At 40.9% G+C, this 26,224-nt stretch overlaps 1 protein-coding gene across 1 annotated transcript in view; it reads right to left on the bottom strand.

The window, feature by feature from the left end:
- znf384b (zinc finger protein 384 b) overlaps positions 1 to 26,224 on the bottom strand; it is a 63,241-nt gene that overhangs the window by 18,595 nt on the left and 18,422 nt on the right. Inside the window, exons 2-4 of the mRNA XM_041268511.1 lie at positions 7,130 to 7,191; positions 6,694 to 6,952; positions 3,790 to 3,948 (exon numbers count right to left, since the gene is read on the bottom strand). Of these exons, the coding sequence (XP_041124445.1) occupies positions 3,790 to 3,948; positions 6,694 to 6,952; positions 7,130 to 7,186 (475 nt within the window). The 5' untranslated portion in view covers positions 7,187 to 7,191. The remainder of the gene's footprint in view (positions 1 to 3,789; positions 3,949 to 6,693; positions 6,953 to 7,129; positions 7,192 to 26,224) is intronic.

Below are 26,224 nucleotides of genomic sequence, written 5' to 3' on the forward strand. Positions count from 1 at the left end.
TTTTATTTGGGGGAAGTTGAAATCCCCCATTAGTATGGCTTCTCCTTTGCTACACACATTTCTAATGTCATTGTATAACAGATTATTGTGCTCACCGTCTGAATCTGGCGGTCTATAGCATGCTCCTATTATTATGCCTTTTGAATTTTTGTCTGTTATTCTGACCCATATTGATTCGGTTTTATTTTCTTTGTCCAGGTTTAACACCTGGGCTTCAAGACTGTTTCTTATGTATAGCGCTACCCCTCCTCCTCTTCTGTCCTGCCTGTCTTTCCTATACAGTGTATACCCACAAATATTATATTCGTCCCCATCACTCTCAGATAACCACGTTTCTGTAACACCTATCACATCATAGTTACCTGTTAGTGCAGTAGCTTCAAGTTCTAGAATTTTGTTTCTGATACTTCTAGCATTTAGATAAATACATTTAATGGTTGTCTTACCTGAGTTGTTGTTCTTGTTTTGATGCGGTCTCCCTTCTGTTTTTTTGTTGATTTCTCCCCCCTTCCTTTCTAGTTTAAATGCTTCCGAACCTGCTCGAGGATCTTTTCTCCAAGTAGACTAGTTCCCTTGTTATTTAAATGCAGTCCATCCCGTCTATACAGATAGTCCTCGTTGTAGAATGTGGTCCAATGATCAAGATAGGTGAAGCCTTCCCGTGTGCACCACGTCTTCAACCATTGGTTTTGATTAATTATTTCCAGCTGTCCATATGGTCCTTTGCAAGGTGCGGGTAGTATACCAGAAAATACCACAGTTTTGGTTTTCTCTTTTAATTTCCTTCCTAGCTCTCTGAATTTGTTTTGCAGGGATTTTGGTCTGTCTCTTCCAATGTTGTTTGTACCGATGTGGACGACTACTACCGGGTCGTCTCCTGTTCGTTCTAGGAGCCTGTCCACGTTTTCAGTGATGTGCTTGACCGAGGCTCCCGGAAGGCAGCACACTGTTGTAGTAAGGGGGTCCAAACTGCGAACTGAACTTGCTGTGTTTCTCAATATGGAGTCCCCAACAATCATGACCTCCCTTCTTTTTACTGTCTTGTCACCACTGTCAATAGGGTCCTGGATGTTGTTCCTTTCATTCTCTTGTTGTTGGTTCTGCTCATCAAAATTCTGAAGTGACTCAAATCTGTTGGTTGTTTTGATTTCTGGTGGTGTTTGACGAAGTTTCTTTTTTTCCCTGCTTCTGCCTACCTGAACCCAGCTGTTCTGACCTTCTATCTCCCTGGTGGCTTTCAGTCTGTTAGGGGTGATGCAGACTTCCATGAATTGTGGGTGTGCCAGTTCCTCAAGATCCTGTTGCTGTCTCACTTCTTCCAGCTCCATTTCTAGCATACTTACTAGTTTATGCAAATCCTGGATCGTGCGGCACTTTACGCACTCTTGGTTTAGCTCCGCTGGGTTTTCTCGGATTTCCCACATCAAGCAGGTGTCACAGATTACTGGCTTGAAGACCATGTTGAGGGTTTTTTTTTTTGAAGTTTAGTTTCTTCTGCAGCCGTCAACCTGCTTTCAAACTGCTTCGAAACTGCTCTGTACTTTTCCACGCTGTACTTCTCCCACTCGCTGTCGCTTCCACTCGCTGTCGCTGGGAAGACTGCCTCGTTTAACTGCGTTGTTCTGCTGTGCTGTCGGCTCCTCCCCTCGCCCGTGTCTCAAAACGGCGCTGAATTTGAATCAGCTGCTCCGAGTTTCGGCTTGTTTGTTATCAGAAAAACACACGCGGCTGTGTTTCCCCAATGTCCTCTGTTTTCTGATTAAAGCAATTCAAGATGCAATTTCTCCTTTCTGCTTCGAAACTGCTCTGTACTTTTCCACGCCTGTACTTCTCCCACTCGCTGTCGCTTCCACTCGCTGTCGCTGGGAAGACTGCCTCGTTTAACTTAAGAGTGTGTAGTAACACACTCTGTTCCAACACTGCTTTTATACAGACAGAGGGTTTGTAAGCAATCAACAAAAGTTGGGACACCTGTATGAATTGTTAGCATCAACTTTCAAGGCTTAATTTACTTCCATTGCTGCAGAACATCTGTATGTTGTTAACCCATTAATTGTTCCCTGAAAAAGGCCTTTTTGTATAACTCTGAAATGTACATTATTTTTCAGTTTTTGGTAACCTAAACTTTTTTTTTTAACCTCTGGCAGTTTATCGCTTACCTTTGTACCATTTCAGGTTATTCACTGGGCTTGAACTGCTTAAATTTCAATAAAAACTGGAAAAATGGGGGTGTTCTAAAACTTCTGACCGGTAGTGTATATATATATATATCAGTGTATTATACCTAGGCTTGCTATGTTTCAATTTTAAATCGGTAAAGTTTGTTAAAAATCAACGTAAAACCATGCGCTATTTTTTCCTTTTTCTTACCAAAAATAACCATTTACAAATCATCTCTAGTTTGTGTAATTTTTATACTTGCTGTCTGTCTTGTCTTCATTCCGCTCTGAATGGCTAGGGTTCGTTGTCAGGCATCTCAGTGGTCCCTTAGTAGGCTACTGTAGTTTCACTGTCAGTCATTTCATCCTTTTCTGACAGATCTCGCTGACTGAAGCAGTGCTAGAATTCTCTCATTCGTTTAAATGACTGTCAATCATCAAGACCTGCACCGACATTGCACTTTCATTTGCCAGCTATAGAGCCTGGCAAATTCTAAGCGCCTCTCTGAAATTAGCAGGTTAAAGTGTAGGTAAGCTTTTGCTTACACTTAATGAATATTGTGCACAATACCCTGACCAATGGCTGAAGTCTCAGCGGCAGGAAGTGGGCCTGTCTGCCTTACCTTCCAGTGAGTCCTTCTGTGCTGAAGCAGGAGAGGGGTGGAGCTCAGACTCCGAATAGTAAGTGCAAGTTAGTTTTGTTCAACTATCTAAGGTTTTGTTCTGTGCATATTATTTTTACTCATAAATTTATGCTATAAAAGTCTGTGTAATACACTTGTATATGCTGTGTTTTCTGTGGTTTTCTGTGTTTGTGCAGGATCTTTATCTTTACAAGGTATAGCTCAGCTGTGACAAAATGTTATTTCAATTAGAATGTTGGTAACTATGGTTTTGTTGCATGTTGAATATAATAAAGGGGTTTCACTAAATGAGACATTTCTCAATGCCATAAAAACTATTTTTAAGCATAAATGGTTGATTTCACACTTTCTCTGCATAAACAGAAAAATGATAGAAAATAATTAAATTCTTTCTAAAATAAAAGTCGATATTAATCATCAATTTGGCAAAAAAATTAAACTCAAATAGTAGCAAGCCCAATTATAGCACTGTGTAATTCCATCAAGCCTAGTTACAGCACTGCATAATTCCATCAAGTCTAGTTACAGCACTGCATAAATCCATCAAGACTAGTTATAGCACTTCATAAATCCATCAAGCCTAGTTACAGCACTGCATAATTCCATCAAGCCTAGTTACAGCACTGCATAATTCCATTAAGTCTAGATATAGCACTGTGTAATTCCATCAAGCCTATTTATAGCACTGCGTAATTCCATCAAGGGATCTGAGGGAGAAATAAAACAATGCAAATGCTGCTGGTCCTCAGCTGGCATTTCAGCATCAAAAACTTCCTGTCACTTTTGTTTCTTTATAATATTTACTGTTTACATTTTGTTTCTGTCTCTCAAAAACCCATTGCTATTTTGTTGAGAGCAATATGGGTTCCATTACACAGTGGAGATAATAATAATAATAATAATAATAATAATAATAATAATAATAATAATAATAATAATAATAATAATAAAGCAGTGATGTGATGCTACACTAATATCCCTTTCACCTGCAGGTGGTGCTGTGCCAGAAGGGTGCAACGTGGACACTATCATGGTGGCAGCTGAAGGATGACCAGTGACTCCGGCCACTGAGAAGGACTGACCAGCTACTGAGCCTGGTGGAGCGGAAGAAACGAGCGCTCCCTGGGGAGTGGTGATCACCAAACCTGCAACACAGACACATCAACACAGTGAGACAAGCTCCCGGCACACAGACACTCACAGCAACACAATGAAACGACCTCCCTGCAGCTACATACAGCAACACAGTGAGACGAGCTTCCTGCAGACAGACACAGCAACACAGTGAGATAAGCTCCCTGCAGTACAGACAGTCACAGCTAGAGATGAGCTCCTTGCAGACACTTACAGCAACACAGAGATGAGCTCCCTGCAGAGACACTCACAGCAACACAGAGACAATCTCCCTGCAGACAGACACACACAGCAACACAGATGAGCTCCCTGCAGACAGACAGACACGCACAGCAACACAGAGGAACAATCTCCCTGCAGACAGTCACAGCAACACAGAGACGAGCGCCCTGCTGACAGACACTCACAGCAAACACAGACACAAAAACTGAGACGAGCTCCCTGCAGACACACACTTACAGCAACACAGAGACGAGCGCTCTGCAGCAGACACACAGCAACAGAGAGACGAGCTCCCTGCAGACAAACACTCACAGCAACAGACACAAGCTCATACAGACAGACACTCACAGCAACACAGAGACGAGCACTCTGCATACATACACTCACAGCAACAGAGACAAACTCCCTGCACAGACACTCACAGAAACAGAGACACAGCAACACAGAGACGAGCTCCCTGCAGACACATAGCAACAGAGAGATGAGCTCCCTGAAGACAGACACTAGCAGCAACACAGACACAGCACATACAGAGAGACAAGCTCCCTGCTGGATGACACTCACAGCAACACAGAGAGATCAGCTCCCTACAAACAGGCACTCACAGCAACAAGGAGACACATCAACAGAGAGACAAGTTCTCTGCAGACAACACTCACAGCAACACAGAACACAGATAGACGAGCTCACTACAGACAGACACTAGCAGCAACACAGAGACGAGCTACCTGCATATATACGCTCACAAGAAAGACGAGCTCCCTGCACACAAACACTCACAGCAACACAGAGAGATCAGCTCCCTACAGACAGACACTCACAGCAACACAGACACAACAAACACTGAGAGACGAACTCACTACAGACAGACGCTCACAGCAACAGAGGGACAAGCTCCCTGCACAGACACTGAAAGCAACAGACACAGCTACCACAGCGAGACGAGCTCCCTGCAGGCAAACACTCACAGAAACACACAGAGATGAGCTCAATACAGGCAGACACTAACAGTAACACAGAGAGGTGAACTCCCTGCAGGCAGACACTAACAGCAACACAGAGAGGTGAACTCCCTGCAGGCAGACACTAACAGCAACACAGAGAGGTGAACTCCCTGCAGACAGACAGTCACAGCAACAGAGAGACAAGCTGCCCACAGACAGGCACTCACAGCAACACAGAGACATGAGCTCCCTGCAGACAGACACTCACAGCAAATACAGACACAAAAACAGAGAGGAGCTCCCTGCAGACACACTCACAGCAACACATAGACAAGCTCCCTGCAGACAACTCACAGCAACAGAGATGAGCTCCCTGCCGACAGACACTCACAGCAACACAGACACAGACAGAGACAAGCTCCCTGCAGTCAGACACACAGTAACAGACAGACATTCACAGCAACAGAGGGACAAGCTCTCTGCAGACAGACACTCAAAACAACACAGAAACACAGCAGAGAGAAGAGCTCTCTGCAGACAGACACAGCAACACAGAAAGACGAGCTCCCTGCAAACACACACTCACAGCAACACAGAGACAAGCGCCCCACAGACAGACACTCACAGCAACACAGAGACGAGCTCCCCACAGACAGACACTCACAGCAACACAGAGATGACCTCCCCGCAGAAAGACACTCACAGCAACACAGAGATGAGCTCCCCGCAGAAAGACACTCACAGCAACACAGACAGAGCAACACAGAGAAACAAACTCTGTAGACAGACACTCACAGCAACACACAGAGACAAACTCCCTGCAGGCAGACTCCCACAGCAACACAGTGAGACAACCTCCCTGCAGACAGACACACGACAGACACACACAGCAACACAGATAGATGAGTTCCCTGCAAGCAGACACCCACAGCAACACAAAGAGACAAGCTCCCTTCAGGCAGACACAGCAACACAGTGAGACAAGCTCCCTGCAGACAGATAGACACAGCAACAAAGAGAGACAAGTTCCCTGCAGATAGACACTCACAGCAACAAAGAGAGATGAGGTCCCTGCAGACAGACACTCACAGCAACACAGAGACACAGCACCGGCTTGTCAGTAGTGAGTGTGTCTGTATGTGTTGTGCAGTGGTATTGTGTAGTTGTGTGTTGTACTGTGTAGTTGTACCTGTAGTTGTGTAGTATTGTACAGTTGTATTGTGTACTCGTGCGGACAGGCACTGCACGGCAGGGGAAGTGATGTATTCTGGGTAATCTAGTGAGTGGGAGACATAATGGAGCTTTTTCATAAAACTGGAAGTTATCAAAGAGGTCACACAAGCAGTCAATCAAACAGGGGCACCTCAAAGCCTGGTAACAAACCCTGGAATCACACCGTGTGCACTTTATTCACCAACACAGCTGAAGTACAAAAGCACAGCAGGTTGGACTTTGGAGAAAGAGAAGTTAGTAAAGTGACACTAAAACCATGTTTTCAAAACAATCCCCTTTGCTGCAGGATGCAAGCAGCAGTTGTTTTTATATTATTGGCTTCAAAGCCAGTGTGTGTCACCGAACTATAAAACTCACCAGCAGCAGTCATGATCCCAGTGGATGGTACTGGGACCACAGTGATGTTCTGCTGGGAGGTGTGGGGGGGGTGGAGGTGCCCCCCCCCCTCCTGAGACTTCCCCCCACCTCGGCCCATCTCCATAGTAACAGCAGAGCCTGGCATGGTGAGCACGGCAGTGGGGTAGTGAGAGGTCCCCCCAGGGGGAGCGAAGCTGCCAGCCTTGTCTACCGAGACAAGCTGGTCCTTCATCTTATTGATAAACATGGTGTTCTCAATCTGAGGGGAAACAACACTGTTAAAGACAGTCGCTGAGGTGACTGAATGGTTCTATCAGTTTATATTAAGAGTTTTAAAATACAGAATCTGGGGACTTCTCATTACTCTGTGCTGTCCTCATGTGAACAAGCGTGTGAGAGACATTTCAGAGCATCAGAGACGACGACTGTGCCCTACCTGCCCTGTGGAGACTGGAGACCAGAAATACGAAGAATTAAAATGAGAGTCTTCCATCGCTCCTAAAAAAGAGAGAGAAATCAAACCCTTCAGCACAAACATTCGCACTCAACTGTCAGTTACATTTGTACTGTGCACAACATGAAGCTGTATATTGACAAATCCTTGATTGTGTTTGCTTTATTTATTGTACTGGATTTATAATCCCCTCAATATCACTGGTGAAGACAACCTATAGAGGTATGGGGTAGCTACTGTAGTTCTGTACAGGCTTTTATATCAGTGTTATATAGTGTGGTCCTGTCAGCATTGCACTGTGTAAAGTACAGCACAGCGAGGCTCTAGCCAGCACACTAGATTACAACTTTATATAGACACCATGTTGGGTAGCTGCTGTAGTTCTGTACAGGGTTTAATTCAGCAGAACTACAGCTTTAATGACATGTCTTTCACACTAGAACGTAATCATCTGATACTTGTTTGCGGGTCTCTCCTATGCAATTGTATTTCAAACTTATTGGGCAACCTGGCTTTAACATTGGGGTCTAAGGAGAAAAACAGCTTGGCTTTAACATTGGAGTCTATGGAGGGGAAACAGCCTGGCTTTAACACTGGGGTCTATGGGGGGAAACAGCCTGTCTTTAACATTGGGAGTCTATGGGGTGACAAGTTGACAAAAAAAAAAACAAGTGGACGGTATATTCTAGATTTAGAATATACAGATACCGAAAACTTTCTGTCCTCACTTTTTTTTTTTTTTTTTTAAGCACCAGTATAAGACTGATATTGGTGCAGTATATCCTGTCCACACTAACCTTAACGCTAACTCTCAATCCCTTTTTTTTAATGCTAGTACAAGACTGATACTGTTGCAATATACCCTGTCCACACTTCATAAAGGACATTCTATTACACTAAGATACTCAACTCCACTGATTCTGTATGGAGACCTCTGCCACACTGTGTGCAAAAGATTTGTAGGACATGAGAGACAAGCTCCCCACAGATAGACACTCGGGAGATTTTCTATTGACAAGCAATGTCAGACAAGTGAATTATAAAACGGAGATGAGCATGTCACACAGTACAGTACTAGCAGACAAGTGAATTATAAAACGGAGATGAGCGTGTCACACTAGTAGCCGTCAGTTTTTGCTCATGTAACCGTAAATAAAAAAAAATAACACATTAATAATACAAGCATGACAAGAAGTAAAGGCGGGGTTGAGAATCTAATGCACAACATCCTTGGTGTAAGTGTGTGCATGCCTCAGACTCATCCACTCCATTGTCGTTCCACCTGTCCACACTTTATCTGACTGGCAGGGTTCGACATTAACCATGGCACAGCGTCCCGGGGCTGGTAGAGATCGCAGTTTGGCATGTAGTTATGAAGCACCACATACCAGTAACATTACTGTGCCGGTAACATTTAACTAGTATATAGGAACATAAGAAAGTTTACAAATGAGAGGAGGCCATTCATCTTGCTCGTTTGGTTGTTAGTAGCTTATTGATCCTAGAATCTCATCAAGCAGCTTCTTAAAGGATCCCAGGGTGTCGGCTTCAACAACATTACTGGGGAGTTGATTCCAGACCCTCACAATTCTCTGTGTAAAAAAGTGCCTCTTATTTTATGTTCTGAATACCCCTTTGTCTAATCTTCATTTGTGATCCCTGGTCTTTGTTTCTTTTTTCAGGTCGAAAAAGTCCCTTGGGTCAACATCGTCAATACCTTTTAGAGTTTTGAATGCTGAATCGGGTTGCCGCATAGTCTTCGTTCAAGACTAAATAGACTCAATTCTTTTAGCCTGTCTGCATATGACATGACTTTTAAACCCAGAATAATTCTGGTCACTCTTCTTTGCACTCTTTCTAGAGCAGAAACATCCTTTTTGTAGCGAGATGACCAAAACTGTTCTGTTCTTCAACAACACTTTATACAGTACTTAGTGTGCACACTAGACAATATGCCACTTTATCTGAGGCAGTATAGAGTGTAATTCGAAACACAGTTACTTGGGAAGCCATTAACCAAGTCAGATAAAGGTCTGTGGTTTAAACTGTAAACAACTTAATTATGTTGTGTATTTAACAAAGCTTGCTTATGCACCTGGAAACTCCTCAACCACATGGCTGAATATTGTAGATGAGGTCTTACTAGTGCATTGTAGTTTTAACATTACTTCCCTTGATTTAAATTCAACACTTTTCACAATATATCTGAGCATCTTGCTGGCCTTTTTTATACCTTCTCCACATTGTCTAGATCAGTGGTCTTCAAAGTAATTTGGGCACAGGCATAAATTGATCTTACTTGGCTGTTTGCGGGCACGCTAACTATTGTATATGTTCTTATCTTAAACACTGCCTTCCCGCGACACACACACACACGCACACACGTCAAAAGTTTGAGTACACTTACTGGAAACTAGGTTTTTCCCATAATTGACAATGTTTTACGTCATATACATTTATGTAAATACTTGAAAATGAAAACACATGTTACAATATACAAAACAAAACATAAGGAGTATCACAGCAATGTTCAACAAAATTGAAAATTGTCTCTAAATCTTGGATTCCTCAAAATAGCCACCCTTTGCCTTAATAACAGCCTCACACAAGTAACAAGTTCCCTTAACAAGTTTCAGCAGGAAATCACCCGACATGTCTTCCCAGCTCTTCTGCAGCAATTCCCAGAAATGTAGGGCACTTGTGGGTAGCTTTGTTTGACTCTTCTGTCCAGTTCATCCCATACATGTTCTATGGGATTGAGGTCTGGAGACTGGGCAAGCCAGGTCATTAGGTTGAGTTGTCCTTCACTTTCCTTCTTCGCCAGATAGTTCTTGCACAACTTTGAGGTGTGTTTCGTGTCATTATCTTGCTGAAGAATGAAGGACTGCCCAACTAGCCGTAATCCTGACGGAATGGCATGCCTCTGAAGTATGCTATGATAGCCATGCTGGTTGATCTTGCCATGGACTTGGTAAAGATCACCACCTCTGTCACCAGCAAAGCAACCCCAGACCATAACACTGCCTCCTCCATGCTTGACAGTGGGAACCACACATGCAGAAATCATGCGCTCACCCTCTCTGCATCTTACAAATACTCGGCAGTTGGACCCAAATATTTCAAATTTTGACTCATCAGTCTATAAGACCGACTTCCACTCCTCAAACGTCCAGTTTCTGTGTTTTTTGGCCCAGGCAAGTCTACTCCTCTTATTCTGCAATCTTAACAATGGTTTCTTTGCAGCAACTCTTCCAGTTAGGCCAGCTTCACGCAATCTCCTCTGTAAAGTTGATGTTGAAACATCTGTACTTCTAGTAGCATTTAGCTGCGCTTGTATTTCAGGGGCAGTTAATCGCCGGTTTCGCAGACTTGTGACTCGAATGAACTTGTTCTATGAGGTAGGTATTCTGAGGTCACCCTTGGCCTGCCTGACCTTCTTCAGTCCTCATGAGTGCCAGTTTCTTCAAATCGTTTGATGGCCTTGGCCACAGCAGTTACAGACACTTGCAAAGTTCTAGCGATTTGTCTTAAAGATTGACCTTCATTTCTTAAAGTAATTACACTGTCTTTTTTCTTTGCTTAACTGAGTATATTTTGCCATTTTCTGCTCCCTTACATTCAGGAATGACAAATTTGTACCTATGCTACCTATATTTCTATTAATCATGAACCCTCACCTGTTAACAATAATTGGTGACAGAAGGTTAATTAGGTAACATGCTAGTTAACTCAGAGAACATCTAACAAAGACACTTTTATACTTAGGCCTGTGTTCTAACACCATGTTATACACATTTCAGACTTTTAACATACTTGGGCTTCAGACTGAAATCCCCTTGCTTTGGGTGACCATTTCATTGAAATTGACAAGATTTACATTTTCATTTTTAAATGCAATTCAGTTATAACTATCAGCTTATATAAAAGTAAATGTATCATATAATTAAATATTAAGTGTTTATAGACAAGTTTATACAGTTAAAAGCATAGGTAATCATGAAAAACCTGGTTTCAAGCAGGTGTACTCAAACTTTTGACTGGTACTGTATATATAACATACAAATTCAAATCATAGAAAGTATAACGTTTACATAAAATACACAAAGCAAATATTTTTGAATACCATGTTTACATAGATAACCATTAATAAACTAAAAGAGGTCAGAGGACAGCGTCTCACTTTGTTTCAATATGGCAACACTGCTCTGTTTTAAAGATCACTCATCTCCAGTACAATTATTCAGAGAAAGTGGATTCGTAACTAAATCTACTACAGGTTTCCCTTGTCTGGTGAAATTAAAAAAAATATACAGAGAGACAATTAAATTCTACATACTGAAATGTATTATTTTTCTCAATAAGCTGACAAAATTCAGTGCTTGTCCAGCGTATTAACACCCTGCCTCTGCTCACGAATGATTGGACAGCTGTCAGATCTGTCACTTTCCTATTGGCTACTCACCCGCCTTCAATTTTCATGCAGAATATTTGACTCTCCTATTGGTTAAACTTACTTTCAGTACCTGCACCTGAAAAAGACACAGTTTATGTCCCACCCAGCTAACTTATGATTGGGCTACTGCAGAGACAACGCAGATATTCAATTGGTTGATCGTATCGCAAAAGGCCCTTCAGGAAAAAAAATAATAATGTGGAGTACGTACATGCACAGCATAAGCGAGCAGCGCTGTCAACAGACTGCTTTTGTTGATAAATGTGTTTAAAGCTTTCTTTATTTTTCCACTCTACGACCCGCCAGAAATATGTCAACGACCCATAATTTCAGAACAGCTGCCGCAGGCACGATGGCCTGGCTTTGGGGGCACGACTTTGAGGACCGCTGGTCTATGAAGACATCTCTGAGACAACATAAACTCCTAGGTTTTTTTCCAAGATTCCTTCTTCAATTTCAGTAGCTCCAATATGATATTTATACTGCACATTTTTATCGCCTGCGTGCAGTACCTTACAAATTTCTCTATTAACCCTTTGCGGTCCAATGTCGGACCAGGTCCGACATCATCAAAAAGATGAAAAGCACAGGTCTCTTAGTTGTTTTTTTCTCCAGAAAAAGGAGAGAAAACCACTCAATGGCCGAATGAAACTGAAAAAAAGGGGCGTGTGAGCAATAGCCCTAGCAGCTGCGCCATACAGAGATAAGCAGACATAAACAAAGGAGGTAGGTTTTACTCGGGGGGGGGGGGGTTTAAACAGCACATAAAGTCGAAACTACTCACTTCTAAATCTTTTGTAGTCTTTTTTGTATTACTTTATGTGAACGAAAAGACACACATTTGCCTGTTTTCCCATTGGAAATAGTGATATTTTGAAATATCACTGTCCTGGTCACAAAAGCAAAGTTTGTGGGGAATAATAGCCATTTTCTATACTTTTGAGGCATAAGCAATTAGGAAATAACACTTACTACCCAGGAACAAAAAAAAAAATTGGTACACGGTGGAATTAGTCTTTTATGCGGGACTTTGTCTAAAACTTTCTGGATATCTAAATAAACCATGTCATGTGCTTTGCAATTATCCATTGTTGATGTGGCATCCTCAAAAAAATCAAGCAGATTAGTTAGACCTTCCTTTCCTAAAACCATAATGACTGTCTCCCAGGATACTGTTACCATATAGGTCATTTTCCATTTTGGATCTTACTATAGTTTCCATAGGTTTACTAAACTAGAAGTCAGGCTTACTGGTCTGTAGTTACCTGGTTCAGTTTTGTTTCCCTTTTCGTGGATCGGTATTACGTTTGCAATTCTCCAGTCTGTCGGTACAACCCCTGTGTCAAGACACTGTTGCATGATCTTGGTTAGTGGTTTGTAAATAAGTTCTTTCATTTCTTTGAGTATTATTGGAAGGATCTCATCCAGCCCAGGGGATCTGTTTATTTTAAGAGCTCCTAGCCCCTTAACACTTCTGCTTTGGTTAGCTAAAGTTACTTACGAATGGTATTTTATCACTGAATTTTTATCTTAATAGAGGCACATGGCAGAGGTGCCCCTTATCCCCACTTCTCTTTGCCTTAGCAATAGAACCCCTCACGCAATCCATTAGATCTTCTGCTACAATTGGTGGTATTTTAGCAGGTGACAGTGAACACAAAATGTCTCTCTACACTGATGATATTCTCTTATATTTAACAAACCCTGAAAAATTGGTCCCTGGTGTTCTTAGTGCAAATTGATCAGTATAGCATTTTTTCTGGCTATAAAATAAATTTCTCCAAATACAATGCCTGCCACTTGAACTCTCCCCCTCTGAAAATCTAAAAATAATTTCACCATTCCAGTGGGCTCAAGCAGGTTTTATGTACCTTGGTATCTTTATTACCCCATTACTCAAAGATATGTTCAAAAGTAACTACCCTCCTTTAGTTAAAAAAAAAAATTAAAGCAGCTCTAACAACCTGGACCCATCTACCAATTTCTCTTTTGGATCGAATTAATGTGATCAGGATGAATATCCTACCTAGATTTAGTTCTTTATTCCAATCCCTACCTTGCTATTTGTCACACTCTTTTTTTAAAGAGATAAATATGTTTATATCTAAATTTATTTAGAACAATAAAAAAACAAGAACCAGGTTGGCAACTTTGACTACGCCCTCAAAGGAGGGTGGCTTTGCCCTGCCCAGTCTTGAACTATATTATTGGTCAGCTCAGGTTAGGCAGATGATGGGGTGGCTTCTAGATCGCCAAGACACTCTTTGGATACAAATAGAGTCCTTATCAAGTCGCCCTATCCCTCTGAGATCTCTTCCTTTTATTAATAACTATAAAACTTTGGGTCTTGTTACAAAATCATTTGTGATGCAAAACATATTACTTGCTTGGAATGATTGTAGAAAATGTATAAAATTACCAAAATGTGTTTCTGTCCTCTCCCCCATCACTCTAATCCCAGGTTTTCCGTATTCTCTTCATAATATTGGTTTACAAAATTGGTTTGATAGGGGTATTCATAATCTATCCTCGTTTGAGAAAAATATTCTCAAAACATTTGCTGAAATAAGTAGTGAATTCAGACTACCTAATAAAGATTTCTTTAAGTATCTTAAAATTCGACATTTTATAGTCACCTACTCAAAGTAATATATTTTGTTTCCAAATTGATGACATTGAAAAAAGTTTACTTACTACTATCTTTATGCCCAAAATAATTTCTAAAGTTTATATAAAGTTTATATTTATCACATAGGGTTACATCCTCCTTTTTGCCCCTGAAACCACTTTGGGAAACTGATCTCAATCACCCTATTGAGGTACACTTTGGTCAAGAATTTGTGAGAAAATTCACTCTCCATCAATATCCAACAATGTCAGACAACTTAACTATAAATTCATTTTTAAAACTTATCACTCCAGTTAGACTCAATAGAATGTCAGCCGAATATTCCACAGTATGCCGTAGATGCATTAGGAACCTATATGCATATCTTTTGGCACTGTGATAAAATTAAAACATTTTGGCGTTCTATTCATCTGGCTATACAGAATATACTAAATTTTAAGTTTGACATGTCACCACTTTTGTACTTTCTGTGAATAGAGTCAAATTTAGTATTAGACCCTAATCGTGAAAAACATTTTGGGGAGTTTGGTGATAAAACGAGTGCTCAGGAGAGGATTTATCAGTATGCACATCTATAAAGAGGTATGTGAAAAATACAACGAACAAGGGGTGGGGCTTGGCTGAAGATGCAGTATTGAGTGTCATTTTGCGATTCAGTGCCTTTTAAACCTGTTTTACTCTGAAAAAAATATATTTTAAACAGAATGTGTAAAGTAAAAAGTGCGTGTGAAAATAAATTGGACCTGAAGCACCTGACAAGCGCTGAATAAATGGGCTGCTAAGGGTTAATAGTGTTTATTATTAGGATTTCTGATGGAAATTTTGAATAGTTTCCTATTTGAATACACAGAGTGCAACATTTTTGTTTATTCAATTACCCGAAGAGTAGATTACCGCTCCCAAGAGTAAAAGGCAAATGCATGTGTACAAGCAGACAAAATTGTAAGCCTGTAAAGTTTAGCCGGGTTCACAAAGTGTACCAACAATGTCCAATACGAGATTTCTTCATTCAGTACCCTATTTCCTTTGGCACAAGTTTTCCTTTTGTTTGAATTAAAATACAAATCTCAATGAGCAGCAACATCACAGTCTCTTCCAATTAAAGCAACAGCGTACAATATTGCACAAACCACCAAATCATTTTTGCTATAGTGTATTCAGAATAAAATAACACCTATATAGCAACCTAAATATTCCACATCTGTTTAATTCTAACAAATAATATTTATAAAATAATCTTAATAGTGTAAATATTGTAAAAACAACAGAAAATACATTCCAACATTACAATAATAATTTAACATTACTAATTACAACTAGCTATCAAGTACTGACATCAGATGAATTGAAGTCAAGTTACTTATTTAACAATAACCTGTAAATAATTCAAAACAATGATCTACTTTTAATGGTCAGTGCAAATGTTGACCTTTCCATTCACAGAAAGTCAACAGTAGATGTTTTACATTGAATTGCAGTCAAAAAGTAACTCCTTTCCAACTCCAAGTATCTTGCCTTTTCTTATTAGTCACTGCGTTGTTCTGCATAACATTTAGTATGTCTTTATATTCATCATACTGTTAAATTACCTTTCTAATTTCAGTGTTACTCAAGTTTGGATTACTTCTTTTAGCACTTACTATACACCATTATTTTATTTCAGTTCACACATTCAAAGTTCGCTGGTGCCATGCTCCCGGAAGCTGTTTCACGACTGGTTAGCAACAGCTGCAGAAGCTGCTGTGTACAGTCATTACAGAGGACCTCATGAAGGGATCTGTTACGTTAGCTAAAAACAAGGCAATAAAATTGACAACAATTTCAAGCAGAACACAATTACTGTAGAATGTTGCTGTTGAAGTATTGCATAATTAATTAGGGTCCTTACGTTTAATATGCAAATAACAACAGTTTTAAGACTGACATAACACTTGTTAAGCGTCTGCATTAAAAACAAATTTAAAAAATTCTACTAAAAATTTCTACTAATAGCTAATGTATAAGGCTTTTTTGTGTACTCGTTTATTCGACTACACTGACCCACGAATCCCTTATTAGGATTATTTTAATTCAGTTGCTGTGACCATATGGGAACAGATTGGTTGCATGTTTGCTTGTGAAAAAATGAGTATAACTTATACACATACATTTTCAAATTTTAGTAGTATTTTCATTTAATGAAAAGCACACAAATGTGTGCATGTTAAATGGCTTAAGTAATATATTGAAAGGCTTTGTTTAGCCACTTTCTTTTGAGACGTGGGCTCTCTTTGTTTACCATATAGTTAGACACGTACTGAAAATAAAAACCATTCTGAAAAAAATATATAAAAATATTGGGACAGATAAAATTGCATCCGGGCCAATAAAAACAGTAGCCCAGTGGACCAAGGGGCTAGTAATTAAAAATTTAAAACGTAGAGCCCTGTTTCTTCATCCATGCTGCAGTCTGGCTCATAGTGTGTCTCAAGCAACATAAATATGGCTAAACAGAAAACAGAAATGCTCCTTGTGGAAGTTAAGCCTTCATGCAGGCGTGGCTGTTTGTTATTGCGCTGGCTCATGAATGGTCGTCAAGCATTCTGTCTCGCTCAACCCGGGTCAAAGCGTGTCAATCCACATCCTAAGGTCGGTTGCTGGTACCTGGATATGTGGAGTCACAGTATGCGGGATTGTCACCTGGATGGGAGTGCCAGTTTGAAAGGGGCTTAATGTGAAGTGACTCGAGTAGCTTTAGGAAACTGCGTACACATCACTGGAGACATACTGAAGGGATCAAAAAACCCAAGAACAAAATAAATGGACAAAGACCAATTATCTAAAACTGGAGAAAAAGGGTTTGGAACATTTTATTTATATATAAAAAAAATTTTGGTCTTAGAATACAACAAACAGAATGGTTTAAAGATTAAGTCAGATTCTGGGTAAATTCCTACTTAGACAGTAAGTTGATAAAGATCTTTCTGGTCACTTTGTCTTTGCTAGGACAAGACTGACCTCCAAGGCATTTTGAAATTGTTGGCCTCTCCTTTGATGTCCAGTTCTAACATGAAAGGCATTTGCCATTTAGGGTGGATCACTGTTTTTGTGTTAGAGGTATGTGGCAATGTGCCCTGCCCCTGTGTTAATTTGTGTGTTGCATGTAGTGTGTTAATGTTGGTGTATTGTAGTTGGTACACAGGATATAATGTGGGTAATGAGCATGAGTGTTTAAAATGTATAATTGTATTTAGACATGAGCGTGGCACAAATCACTTCACGTGCAAGTTAAAAGTGTATTGATATGTGAGCACGGGAGTGCACAGACTAGTTCATGTGCCGGGATTCAAGTGAATAATTAATTTGTAAATGAATCCCAGCACAACTGTATATATAGATGCACAAAGCACTCATTCAGGGTTGTGTGTTCGGTGAGAGAAGAACAGGTGTAGAGAGGAGGTAAAAACTATTAAAAGAATAAAAAATAACAATTGCTACCAAGTACTGGAGAACCAGCACGGTACTTGCTTTGTGTCTGTGTCTGTCCACCCTGTTTGTTAGTGTCAATCCGTTTTGTTTGTCTATTTATTTTGGCCTCAAATGCTGTGTCCTGTTTTTCTGTTGAAATCTTTTATTTTTTTCACTCAGTAAACGCATTGAGTGCCACAGCGTCTCAGTTTCAATCCCAGTTTTGTTTGTCTCTGTGTATTCCTTACAGCCAGCCTGTTCACAGGGTATCAACATATTGTTAAACATCTTTACAAACTAGATATAAAACAGGTTTTCTTAGGAAATAAGGTGAATTTATTAGGTTTATTAAAACTACCTATTCAAAGAGATAATGGTTAAGACAAATGGACAGTTAACCAAGTGATCAGAGATTTGTGTCTTTTTCTGACTGGTTTAACCCTCAGAGTACTACATCACTGCGAGTGCTCTACGCCACAGGAATACAGCTGTCACATGCAAATAACAGCCCTTGGGATAGCGTAGCAAATTACTTAATTTTACACCCAAAAATGTATATATTATATGAAACCTATATAATCACAAAAAACGTAAGACATTGAAGTTTTTTGTTCTTTCTGTTACTGATATATTTTTGGACTGAATATAGAAATATGTATTGGCAAAGACACCTTTGTTATACAAATGGCATTTTTATCATCAAAACATCAGTTTTTTTCAAAACCAACCATGCACATAAACATTTTCAAAATACGACATATAAATCTCCAGAATTTTTATTTTTTTTTTAAATGTAAAAAACCACAGATGTTTACAAACAACGAATCAAAAGATATATTCAATTTTGCAAGCAACGCATCTATCTGTACAAACAGATCGGAACTGGGCAGCACAGTAGACGTACTTGCCCTCGAATGCCTTTTCCTTTATTAAGGATTGTTCAACATATATAGCAACACAAATAAGTGTTAATTAAATATAAAAAACATACACAAAACTACTACTACTACTTATTATTATTAGTAGTAGTAGTAGTAGTAGTAGTAGTAACTTATTTGAGTTGTGGAGACATCTGAATTGGCATGTTTTGTATGTGTGTGAAAGCATTCACGACACACACCCTTGTCACAGGTAGCACATTTGTATTGTGTTCTCGTTCGCTTTCCTTTGCGATCACTGCAAACTGCAATCTTTCTCCAACTGACGTTTCTTGCCAGAAGACGTTGTGGTTATTCCCAATTTTTCTATCTTACATCCAGAACACACCGGTTGTGGGATCGAAGCAACTTTCTCACTGTCACACACACCTTTGCAGAAGTCACCAACAAATGAGGCTAAAAATTTCCTTCTGCTGAGTGGGGGCAAATGTATAGCACTTTCCATTTGTTTTCGTAATTGAACTGTGCCTTGATAAAGGATGTAACTATTCAGCACCAACCTGTTGATCACATTGAAAAAGATTTTCATGTACCACTTGTACAATTGCCTTTCATTCTCATAAGAGTAAATCTTCTGGTCTGCCAAATCTACACCTCCCATTTTTCGATTATACATTTCTATACACTCCGGTACTGTAACATCTTTACCTGCATGTCTCACTTTTACTTCAGTGGCTGTGTTCCTTGTGCTGAGCAAGAGAACTGGCTTTCTCTGGCTTTTCTTTGTCTGAAAGCAGTATACAGCAATCTCCCTGACCTGTAAACCACCTGTTCACCAACTTTGCATTTTGAAACCGATGGTATTTTCTGTTGCCATGCAGTGTACCAACAAGCTGGGTTTCGTGCTGATGATTAAAACTGAAGCGAGTGGTATGGATGTGTAAAAATTGTCAGTAATCAAAGTATGTCCCTTATCCAACAGACCATCCATGAGAGACAAACCAACATCATAGGGCTGACCAAATTCACTTCTCTATGATGTTTGAAGCACATGTGTACACTTTTAATTTGTATACGTACCCATTTGTACTGTCAGCAAGCACCTCCAGCTTTATTCCATATCGGTGATATTTTTTGTTTGGAAGATACTGCATAAGTGGCGTTCGGTTTTTCAATCCAACCCGGTTCATCGATTGCAATGAATTCATTTAAAATGTAGTACTTTGTAAGAAGAGACTCCACTTTAGTAAGTACTGGTCGCACTTTGAATAAACTGTCGTAACCAGGTTCATCTTTTTTCTTTTGGTTTTTGTTGTTGTTCAAGTGCAGGTTTGCAAGGCAAAAAAGAAACTTGTCGCGAGAATTCTGGTGTTGCTTGTAGTGCATCTTTCATGTTCCAGTATTCTTTCATGTCAGGTTTCCACAATAACCCCATATTCACCCACAATCCTAAAACAGCACATAATCTATTTCGTGTCATACCCCCAGACACGACCACCATGAAAATAGCTTCTCATACATTTTAGATTTATCATTTCTTTCCCTGTATTTGTTGTTAATTTCTAATATAATAAATTTCATATATATTGGACTCGTTGCAGATGTGTTCTTGGAGCTCCATTGAAAACAACAGCTCAAAGAATTCACCAGCATGGAATAAATCTCGGACCACTACCTTCTTTACGTTCGATGATATTTTCTGTTCTGGCAATTCTGTTACTTCAGTCCAAATCGGGACTCAAGTTTTTGTTCAGCAACCTCCCGCCACATCCTCCTCCTCTTCTTAACCCCCCTCTTCATCCTCCTGTTCTCCATCCTCCTACTCTTTTAAATCACTGTAATTATTATTCAAATAGCTATACAGTCCCTACAGTACAGCTATACGTCTAACCAGCCTCAGAAGCCAGAAAACCTTCAAAACATTCTCCGTCCGAATCGCTTAAAACACACTCTCTAAATCCATCATTTATCAACTCTCAGCTTGCCTAAGAGACAGGGTTTTCTTTTTAACCAATAAAAAAAGGTGTTCGCTTTACAACCATTTTAACTGGCTGACATTAACACCAAAGCCCTCTGCTATTACTCAGCACAGTTTGTTGCTAGGTAAAATTGACCAATAAAAAATTAAGGAGAGCAAGTCGGAGGGCAGATCTATGTCCGATAATTGTCCATTTAATCCTCATGCAGCACACCTGCCTGAACCGATCATCAGCCCTATAGTACTCTGAGGGTTAAAGAAAAATCATGATGTCATTGAGAGACTGCATTTAAACTGAAAATACTGAAATGTTCTTTGTATTGCTCTGACCGTGCTTGGAAACAGGATACTGCAAACTGTTATCATCATGTGGCCTTTAAGATGTCTTGTTATAACTTTGCAACTCAGAACTTTTATCTTCAATAAACTATACTTATCTGGACTTGAAAAGAATAAGACCGCGACTTCTCTTTCCTTTTACTTTTATTTCTTATCTCAACATTAGTAGACGGCTAACACATTCCAGAGCTGTCGCAAAGGGCCAACACAAACCCAGAACACTGCACTTGTATCACAAATAAACTATTTGCACCATGAGCACTAATTCACTCACTAACGGACTTGTGTATGTGTTTTGTGTTTCATGTGGGTGTATAAAGAATGGGACTATCATTTCGGGACAAACCTGGAGAATTACAACTTAAGTAATACACATCTATTACTAAGCATCATTTATTGTTTACTGTTTGTTTTGCCGTCAGGTACTGGATTTACAAATTCATTAAACAACATTGCACCTGGATTACAATTGTCTGTTTGTTTATTGATCACCTGCACACTGTTAACCACTTTGCCATAGAGAGCCATTAAATGTATTTATCTAAATTGTAGAAGTCTCACAAACAAAATGTTAAAACTTGAAGCTACAAGTAACTATGATGAGATAGGAGTTACAGAAACTTGGTTTAGATCTCCCTCCCGACTTGTGAGGGTGCTGTGTAAAGGGAACAGAGTATCCTAGACTAAAAGGCACGACCATTTATTCCCGTGGGTAGGTGGAAGTCAGCCTGCTAGAAAACGATCGGAGCTACAATAGTGGCATCCACGGATTAGAGAAGAGGATGCGCTCGTTAACCAAGGGGTCATAGGGGTTGTAGCAAAGTAATCTGTTCCTTTGTAAATGGTTAAAAAAATGACCTCAAAGAAGACCCTGTGTAACCAAAACTTCAGTGTTGCGTTTGTAGTGTGTTTCATTAAACTGTCTGTTTTTCTAAAAAGACTATTAACACAATCCAGAGCTGCAGCCGCATGCCAGCATCAAACCCGGACACCAGCACTCCCCTTTTCATGGAGAACTGTCTTTTCACCACGAACACTTGAATCACTCACTGTAGGAACTGTGTCTGTGTTTTGTGTGGGTGAGACAAAGACTGAACTTTTGGTATCGGGTCAAACCCAAGGATTTACAAACGAAGTGTTACACGACGCTGTATCACTTCATTTATTATTGTTTACAGGTGTTTGCCATAAGGCTTTGGACATTGTAAAATCTCAATAAACACCCTTGCATCTGCAAATCATTGTCTGTTTTGTATCTGCTCTGCACTGCATTCACCTGTATCCACTCACCACTTTGCCACATGTGGTTGTCAGAAGAGGGATGGACTACGCAGCACTGTCGGTGCTGCTGGAGCAACTGAACAGCAGACAGGAGGCTGAGGAAAGACAGAGAGAGGAGAGGTACATGGCTCTGATCGAGCGGGTCGGGCTGGCGATACCGCCCATAGCATCAGCAGAACCCATTGCAGCCCCAAAGGTGAGGATGCACAAAATGACAGTTTGAGCAGCTGGCTACCACCGCGTCATGGCCCAATGAGTTCTGGCAAGCCAGTTGGAACCCTGCCTGACTGGAGAAGCACAGGCAGCTTACCAGGCTATGGCTGATGACGACACTGCTCAATACGTCGTGATAAAGCTGGATTCTCCGCCGGATCAACATCACGGAGGAAACCCGACTGTGTGAGGCTCAGGAAGTAAGAGGTCCCTGAATAGATGCAAAAACTCTGTTACCACATGGTACACTGGCTCAGCCCTCCTCAGAAAACAAGCACACAGACGGGTGAAACCATAGTGATTGAGCAGTTTTGCCATGTGGTCGGTGCCGAGACGCAAGTGTGGATACAGCGCCACAACCCGACACCCTGGACCAGGCAGTGAAGCTCACTGATGACTTCAGCCCAGTACATCGAAACATCCGAGCACCACCGCACCAGCTCCTCTCTCTGCTCCACCACCCCCACCACTAGGACCAGGTCAACAACCTCCTAGACAGCCGGCCCAATGGGCAACCTTGCCTCATCTCCATGGAGACAAAGGTTGTCCCACAGCTGGGGTAGAGGTGCTGCCCCTACCCCATTGCCATATCAGCAATAACAGATACTTAACCAATATACCCTCCCTACCCTCTACCTATTTTAGGTGCCACCTGCGATGGACTGTTATGTGGAAGCATGCAATCTGGCATCAGAAGTGGGTAAGCGATCGGAAGGGGCCTTGTATTGTCAAACTAATTTTGGAAATGTGAAAACCCATGCTTTAGTGGACACAGGGTGTGGTCAGACCTTAATTAGAACGTCTCTCTTGGGCAGTGTGTTGTGGCAGCCACAAGGTCAGGTAGCAATCTCCAGTATCCATGGAGACATAGCAACATACCCCACAGTCAAAGCATATTTATCGGTCGGTCCAATAAAACGTCACCTAGTAGTTGGGGTGGCGGAAAGGCTACCACACCCAATTATTCTGGGTTGAACTGGCCAAACTATAAAGAATTGGTGACATTCTTTATATTCCAACCACACACGTAAACGTGGAAGACAAAAACAAAATGGAAATGATTGATAATGTTTTTCACCTGTTCCGCACAAGAAAAACAAAGAGTGAACGATGCATTAATGAGACAAGGCTGGGGTCTGGTGGGAGCCTGCTATAATGGTAACAAACACCAGTCAAAGGGGCTCGGAACGTAGAGGTCGAGGTTACTGGACCATCAAGGGCAGTTACTACTCCCACCCATCTCAATATACCGGACATGTGGCACTCAAGCATGGACATAGTGTGGGCCCAAAATAACAACTAGTGCACACTTGACAGCAGGTCCAGTCTACTGAAGGTAAGGATGTTGAAGGCGCTGGGGCACTAGTATTTCCACATTTCATTATCAAGGGGCAATTAATGTACAGGGTAAACCTTGCCACAGGCACAGGATAGCCTGTAACACAATTATTGGTTCCCCCATCTTGTCGGCTGGAGGTCATGAGGCTGGCACTTGATATCCCTTTTGTGGGGAATCTCGGAGCGGACAAGACAAGGGAGTGAATATTGGCTCGATTTTATTAGGTAGAATTTCATAATGATGTGTTGAAATATGTAGCCACATGCCCAGACTGCAAACGAGTACAGCCGGGTCGACTGCACCCCGTCCCTTTGGTCCCACTGCCGATTATTTCCACTCCCTTTAAATGCATCGCAATGGACAGTCTGCCCTTTGCTACCTTCTGACTCTGGGTATACACATATATTAGTTGTGGTAGATTACGCAACGTGACACCCAGTGGCATTTCCATTGAGGTCCACTAGTGTCTCTGCAATAGCCAAAGAACTAGTGCAGATTATGGCTAGAGTATGGATCCACAAGGAAATCTTGACTGATCATGGTACTAACTTCTTCTCCAAAACACATCAGCAACTATACAAAATGCAAAAAATACATCCCATCAGGAAATCTGTTTATCATCCACAGACGGATGATCTGGTGGAACGATTTAATTAGACTTTGAAGAGATTTGTAAATCAAGAAGAAAAACCTTGGGCATCGCTTCTTCCCTACCTCCTTTTTTCAGTGAGAGAGGTGCCGCAGAGTTCAATAGGGTTCTCCCCCTTCGAGGTCTTGTACGGCTGACAGACTTGCAGCATCCTTGATCTGTTGAGAGAGGGGTGGGAGGAGCACAAAGTCCTGTCCAAAAATGTAGTGCAGCATGTGCTCCTACTTAGAGATTGTCGAGATTTGGTCGGTCGTTTAGCCCAAGACAATCTCAAAAATCAGCTGAGCACTGGCAAGTAACATTATATATAGTTCCTTCTGCTTCACTCTGAGCGGTGGGATATGTGACAGAGATTGAATGATTCTTGGGGTTAGATCTCCGTCCCGACCTGTGAGGGCACGGTGTAAAGGGAACAGAGTACCCTGGACTAAAAGGCATGACAATTTATTCCCGTGGGTAGGGAGAAGTTGGCCAGCTAGAAAAGGGGTGGAGCTATGGTACCCAAACTCAATGTCCCTGACAGGAAATGGCGTGGCATCCGCGGAATGGAGAAGTGGATGCACTCGTTAACCAAGCGGTCGTAGCGAAGTAATCTGTTCCTTTGTAAATGGTTAAAAAACAACCTAAAAGGAGACCCTGTGTTACCACAATGTGAGTGTTTGTTAGTTTGTTTCATTAAACTGTATGTCTGTTTTTCTAAAAAGACTACTAACACGATCCAGAGCTGCAGCTGCAGGCCAGCATCAAACCCGAACATCACGGAGAACTGTCTTTTCACCACGAGCACTTGATTCGCTCACTGTAAGAACTGTGCCTGCAGTTTGTGTTTCTTGTGGGTGAGATAAAGACTGGACTTTTAGTTTTGGGTGAAACCCGAGGATTTACAAACAAAGTGATACATGCCGCTGTATCACTTCATTCATTATTGTTTACAGGTGCTTGCCATAAGGCTCTGGACATTGTAAAACCTCAATGAACACCTTTGTACCTGGAAATCATTGTCTGTTTTGTATCCACTCACCACTTTGTCACATTCCGATATGGTATTTATAATGCACATTTGTATTGCCTGCATGCATTACCTTACACTTTTCTTTATAAAATGCAACGTGCCCAGATCTGAATCTTGTCTAGATCATTTTGAATGACCTTTGCTGCTGCAACAGTGTTTGCCACTCCTCCTATTTTTGTGTCGTCTGTGAATGTAACAAGTTTGCTTACTATACCAGAATCTAAATCACTAATGTAGATTAGGAATAGTAGAGGACCTAATACTGATCCCTGTGGTACTCCACTGGTTACCTCGCTCCATTTTCGCTCTCCTCTAATTAGTACTTTCTATTTTCTACATGTTAACCACTGCCTAATCCATGTGCATGCATTTCCTTGAATCCCAACTGCGTTCAGTTTTATGAGGAACTTTGTCAGAAGCTCTCTGGAAATCTAAATAAACCATGTCATATGCTTCGCAATTATCCACTGTCGATGTTGCATCCTCAAAAATATCAAGCAAGTCAGTTAGACACAATCTCCCATTCCTAAAACCATGTTGACTTTCTCCCAGGATACTGTTACCATATAGGTAATTTTCCATTTTGGATCTTACAATAGCTTCCATAAGTTTGCATATAATAGAAGTCAGGCTTACTGGTCTGTAGTTACCTGGTTCAGCTTTGTTTCCTTTTGTGGATCGGTATTACGTTTGCAATTCTCCAGTCTGTCGGTACCACCCCTGTGTCAAGAGACTGCTGCATGATCTTGGTTAGCGGTTTGTAAATTACTTCTTTCATTTCTTTGAGTACTACTGGGAGGATCTCATCCGGCCCAGGGGATTTGTTTATTTTAAGAGCACCTAGTCCCTTTAACACTTC

Source organism: Polyodon spathula, chromosome 13 (assembly GCF_017654505.1).
Source record: "Polyodon spathula isolate WHYD16114869_AA chromosome 13, ASM1765450v1, whole genome shotgun sequence".
Taxonomy (NCBI): Eukaryota; Metazoa; Chordata; class Actinopteri; order Acipenseriformes; family Polyodontidae; genus Polyodon; species Polyodon spathula.